The sequence below is a fragment of the Ornithorhynchus anatinus genome, chromosome 5, assembly GCF_004115215.2.
Source record: "Ornithorhynchus anatinus isolate Pmale09 chromosome 5, mOrnAna1.pri.v4, whole genome shotgun sequence".
In the NCBI taxonomy this organism is placed as follows: Eukaryota; Metazoa; Chordata; class Mammalia; order Monotremata; family Ornithorhynchidae; genus Ornithorhynchus; species Ornithorhynchus anatinus.
The window spans coordinates 44,044,443-44,050,442 of NC_041732.1; the positions used below are offsets into that span (position 1 = coordinate 44,044,443).

Here is a 6,000-nt window from a genome sequence, read left to right on the forward strand (position 1 = left end):
GGGATCTCTGCAATGGCTAATACCTGAAATGGATAATACCCTCTGGACTCTAAACTCATTGTGGGCAGGGAATGTGCCTGTTACATTGTACTCTCCCAAGTGCTTAGTACAGTGCTCTGAAGACAGCAAGCACTCAATAAATATAATTGACTGCATGACAAAAATGAAGTCACCTATCTGAGGGGCAGCAAAGCAGATATGTCCTTGCTGCAGACACTCACCAATCTGTTGCTGAAATATTGGTCAATCATAGCACAGTAAACAATTGTGATGCATAATGATTGCATGGACTTTAAAGTTTAAGCTAATCTCAGTGATAAACACATAAATCAGTAACTTGCTTTGGCGTTGTTTGTGCACACCTCCTGAATTTTAATTTGTTTAGAAATGCTGGATGTAAAGGTTGCTTTTTCAAATTGCCATGTCTTTATTTTTTCTGTAAGAATAAAGGCAGCAACAGAAATGGTCTTTGCTGTGAAGCCATGAGAAAAATCATTCAATGAGCATAGAATATCAGCAAAACAAAAACAAATGGGGATACACGAACCGGGAGGAAGAAAAAAACTTTTGTTATAGTATGGATTCTTGACAACATGGTTTATAGAGGTTTTCAGATAAAATAGTTACAGAGACATTTCCTTGGGAAATTGTATTTGTACTGTATTTATAAATCGTATTTATTTTATTAACTGTACTTACTGCATTTATGAAATCCAAACAGTCAAACTGCAGCTATCCATTTGGCTTTCTCCCTTAAGAGAGCGTTACTTTTAAAATTGTTTTCAATGACAGGTACAAATCCCCGCAATACTTTTTCCATTTGCAGATCTGCATGAGGTCAGTACACTTTATTAAGAACTTGTTGAGATTAGTGACAATTCCTGAATATGGTTTATCTGTAGATATAAATAGATATATATAGATGGAGACAGATGTAGATATTGTTTAGGATAAAATTATTCTAGTTCTTATATTTAGGCATGATTCTAGGTACAAATCTTCTAAACATAGAAATATCAGCACAAATTATCAACGGCCTGTGGGAGATGGGTTCTTGTGTAGTTTAGCAGTGACATCTTGGTAATGTAATGTACTTATGCATAGTGTTGGTTGGTTTTAATTGTACAAGTTTGGTTGAGGAGTAAACACTTTGTATTTAGATGAATGTGAAACAGAAAGAGTCATTAAGTAGTTCAGTGGGCAAGAGAAGAAAATAATTCTTAAAAAGATTTGTCACATTTGTTTACAACAAAGGTGAGAGGGAATTGTAATTTACACAGTCGAAGAGTGGTTAGAGAAACAAGACAAACCATGAAATACTACGTTTGTTTTCTAAAAACGGGACAAATGCTTTTGGATATATGAGGTCTATTTTTCAAAATGCAGCCTCCACTTCTGCAGTCAACACTCCAAACTTGTATCCTAGGGATAAAATTAGACAGCCGGGATTTCCTGAAGCCCAAACTGAAGAGGCAATCTGTTGCCAGCCCTGGTTTTGGAGACTTCAGGGGGTCACATTTCCAAGCACGACACAGATGCAGAATTACCATTAGAGAGAAGGAAATCCAGAAAAAGGCCCTGAAAGATTTCCCCCTCCACCCCCTGTCCAGGTCTATAAGATCGAAAGATGACTGTGCAAAATATAAACCTCTCCTGCCCAGAGTTGAAGGCATAGTATTGTTGCAGGGATCATTCCAGAGAGGATGGGGGGTCATTTCCTAGACGGGGGACCTTCTGGGGGCCAGCATCTCCCCATCACTGTCCCTAAACTCGTTATCTGGCCACAAGCATTCAGGAATATCTGAGCCAGGGAATTCCACTTCCCATTTGCTGTACATTATGTTCTCTAGCCTGCACCATCATTTGCTCAGTAGATCATGACATGCTATTTGCCCGAGTCCATAGAAAGGATAATTTCACAGGGATTCCCGACTGCTTGTTTCGCAAAGAAATATCGAAGCTCTGTGAATGTTAGCCAATTGACTTTTTAACTGAATGAAAAAAAAATCAGCAGGTAGCTATTTTCATTATTCTGAGCATATTAAGAGATGACGCCAAAGATGTTTATCTTCAAATGCAGTAAAAAACTTTTCCCATCAATTCCCTGCAGATTTGCTAAACACACAGATGTAAATGGGTCCAATAAATTTATTACAAGTGCACTATTCTAGAATCACTACCTCTACACAGACATCACACAGAATTCAGAGTAGTAGTAACAAGGTCAGGATTTGTAGTCTTTCTGAAATGTATATATGGAGCTTGGGTGGGGGGGGAGGGTTATCATTATTATTTTCTCTCTCTTGCCCTTCCTTTCCTTAGCTTGCACCACTTGGAAACTATGAATCATATTGACTGGTAAATGCAAACAATCTAAATTGATGAATGTAAAAGATTTTCACTTGGAAGGGCAAAAATAAAATGACAGTCAGAAAAGCATCATATTTTCCATTCCTAGCACTTCGCAAACGCCTATGGGAAATTTGCTTTTTGAGTCTGTTCCTTTGTCCATTACAAAAAACAATCAATAGTGTGGCAAATGTAAGAAAACCAATCTGGAGCATTTAAAACACCGCCAACAAAGGTTTCCCTTACACCAGCTCACTACCATTCTGGATACAATTTTGAACTGGGCCTACTGTGGGACAAGAGCAAAATCCTTTGATATATATTTAAATGCTATCAAGAATACAATTACAGAGGGATTAAACAGGCATGTTTCAGATTCCAAAGGCGAGGAACCCAAGAGGCTGTACAGTAATGTTCAGCTTTTATGTGAGCTAATAAGACAGGTCCCCGTAGAGTATTTTCCGTGTTTTACAGTGACATCTATCAGCCAGCGCTGGGGAATCCCAACGTCACTCAGACCTCTTCAGCACTACTTTCTGTGAACAGCTTCTGCTTACTTACGGTGCAGACTTACATTTCTGCACGAAGTCGGGTTTAAAAATAAAAGGAAGAAGATATTTTTTTCTATTCTGTCACCCAAACTAGAAGTATTCCTGGTGGCCACTGCCCCACACCCGCCCAAGAGCATAGTAACTACCTAGGCTCCCAACACCCAGTATAATAACCTCACTGCATTCAAACCTGTAAAGAGTAATATACTATCAGTGCGAGATGCTAACAACACAATTAGCCCGGCTGCCCCATTAATTGCATGCATTTAAAAGAGGTAAGGAAAATTAAAAAAAGTCTGTAAAGCTTGGAAATCTGTAATGTGTAAACAATTCACAGTTCAAGAAACCTTGCTCTGCTTTCGTTATTTCATTGTAATTAGGAAATTATCAAGACATTTACATTTTGAGCATCATTTTATGAATGGACAACAGGTAATTCTGTCTCAGGAACATAATGTAATATTGATCACCTCTCTCAAACCAGGTAATACGAGGGGAGAAAATGAGGAATCGTTCTCTACATGGTAACGTACAAGCTCGGACGAAAGGATTTTTTCATTCAGACTGAGGGAACTTGACCCCTAAAATTGAAGATCTGTACATTACTCTCATTGGTTCTGATTTACCAACATATTCAAGCCATTCACACCAAGATACTGGGCAGACCCAAAAAACTCCCTACAAGATTTCATAAAAAAAAGAAACCCAAGACTTCATCTTATGTGCAGAAGTGCTGGCACAGACATACTGGGCATGCATGATTTCCTTAGAAGCAGCTTATGAAGTTAGTCCCGGCTTCGAACTAATGAAGAGCTACCCAAGAGCCTCAATATTATATCGATGGCCAGGACGAGCCCTCCCGAAACAAATCTCAACGCCACCTCTATGTACATACTCGGAGCGATCTGAAGACAAAGGTATGGATCAAACTAGCTCCGGTTTTAAGAGGCACCGGCGGCGACCTGGGGTCATCTATAGTCCAGCAGCTACACATGGAAGTCGCACAATCCACAGGGAGACCACTCCACCCGCCCCGACGCTCCTTGATCAATTAAGCAGGGGGTGCCGGGGGGGAGATGAAAAAGTTTCACCTTGGCCAACCACCGCCAAACTTATTCGTCTCCAGAGGCAGAGTCCCGGGGATGGGAGATAGGACTGCCCACCTCCACTCTGCTGGAGGGAGGCCTAGCCGGAGCCCGTCGCGGGCAGGGGTTGTCTCTCCTTATTGCCGTATCGTACTTCCCAAGTTCTTAGTGCAGTGCTCTGCACACAGTAAGCGCTCAACAGATACGGTCGAAGGAATGGATGGATGGATGGATGGATGGATGGATGGATGGATGGATGGATGGATGGATGGATGGATGGATGGAGAGCCACCCGGCGAGCGCCAAGGCTCCCATGCCCGCTTCCAGCCAGCATCCCCCAACCGGGCAGCCTCGAGGGGCCACCGGGGCTTCTGGTGGCCGTTGTCCAGTGTCCCCCGGGGACCCTCGCGCCCATCTGAGGCGCCCAGGCACCGATCCACCCTGGGGCAACGATCCACCCTGGCACACCGATCCGCCCTGGCACACCGTTCCCGCCCGCCTCGGCCGGTCCGAAGGCCGGGGACGGCCCCGCCTGGGGCGGTGCACTTACCGCACCGCCTACAGAGCACCCTGCCGACCTCCTTCTTGAGGTTCCTGCCGGTCTCCAGCGGCGGGAAGGAGGCTGTGAAGAGCGTCGGGGCGTCGCCGCCGCCGGTCCGGTTGTCGTCGGGCTCCATGAAGAAGATGTACCTGCTGTCCGGCTTGAGCCTCCCGCAGGAGGGGAAGGGCGTCGGGCCCCAGGGCCCCAGCCGCACGGCGATCAGCCGGTCCTTCTGCAGCCCCCCGGCTTTGGCCGCCCACACCTGGTGGACCTTGACCAGGTAGGGCGTCTCCTCCCCCGGGGTCCGGCCGGTCCAGCCGGGGGTGGGCAGCGGGTCCCCTCCGGCCGCCGCCGGGCCCCCTGCCCGTCCTGCCCGCACCCCCTGCCCCTGCCCCTGCCCCGGCCGCTGCCGCCGCCCCTGCACCTTGCCCTCGATGACCACCTCGGCGCGCTCGGCCAGCTCCTGCACCGACCCCACGCTGGGCGGGGACGAGTAGCACACGGACCTCCCCGGGGGTGCGGGAGCGGGTGCGGGAGCGGGGCCGCCCGCGGCCCAGAGAGGCGGCGGCAGCAGCAGCAGCAGCAGCAGCAGCCCCCGCACCCCCACCGAGCCTGCCCCCCGCCAGGACCGGCAGGCGGACCGTTGCCATCTCATGCTGTGAGGTGCGTGCCGCCCCTTCCCTCTTTTATTTATTTTATTTTCCAATTCGGCAGCCTCTCCGCTCCCCTCTTTCTTCTCTCTTCTTCCCCTCTCCTTTCCTTTTTCTTGCCTTTTTTTTTTTTGGTCCTTTCCCCCACTCCCTTTATTTCTTTATTAGGCTATCGGGGAGGGGAGGGGGGCGGTTTATGAGAGCCGAAGAGGCAAATAGAGGTGGGTGGGACCGGGCGAGGAGGTATCAAAATTCAATCGAGGAGGAGGAGAGAAGCTGGAGCTGCTGCTGCCGGTGGCTTCGGGGGCCGGGGGTGACAGGTCCTTGCCGCCGCTTCAGTCCAGGCGCTGGCTGTCGAGGCGGCCGCCGATGGAGGAGGAGGAGGAGGAGGGAGGTGGAGGAGGAAGGAAGAGGAGGTGGTGGTGGTGGTGAAGGAGCAGGAGGAGAGGAGGTGGCGGTGGTGGTGGTGGTGGAGAGGCTGCTCCTGCTCAGTGGATAACAATCCTTTGTGTGAAGTGATGCTGCCGCGGTGGCTGAAGCCCAGAGAGGCAGAGAGAGAGAGAGAGACAGGGAGGCGGAGTTGCGTGCCTGGAAATCACTTGGAAGCGAGGAGCAGCGGGAGGAGAAGCCGTCGTCAAACCATGTGCCCTTCCAACCTGTTTACCTGTCGTTCAGTCGCGCCCGGCCCCGCCTCGCCCCGCTCTCTCCTTCCCCATCCTTCCTCCCCGAGCTCAGCTGCTGAGGATTCCTTCTCCTTCTCCTCCTTGTCCTCCTCCTCCTCCGGCCAGCCTTGCTCTCCCTCTCGCTCCCTCCACTGCAGTGCT

General features: G+C 48.5%; 1 protein-coding gene across 2 annotated transcripts in view; it reads right to left on the reverse strand.

Moving 5' to 3' along the window:
* The window catches only part of NRG1 (neuregulin 1), a 1,057,599-nt gene extending 1,052,857 nt beyond the window's left edge, over positions 1 to 4,742 (reverse strand). For both annotated transcript variants that reach the window (XM_029065525.2, XM_029065523.2), the window contains exon 1: positions 4,536 to 4,742. In XM_029065525.2, the coding sequence (XP_028921358.1) occupies positions 4,536 to 4,662 (127 nt within the window). In that variant the 5' untranslated portion in view covers positions 4,663 to 4,742. The remainder of the gene's footprint in view (positions 1 to 4,535) is intronic.
* Positions 4,743 to 6,000: the final 1,258 nt, after the last annotated feature.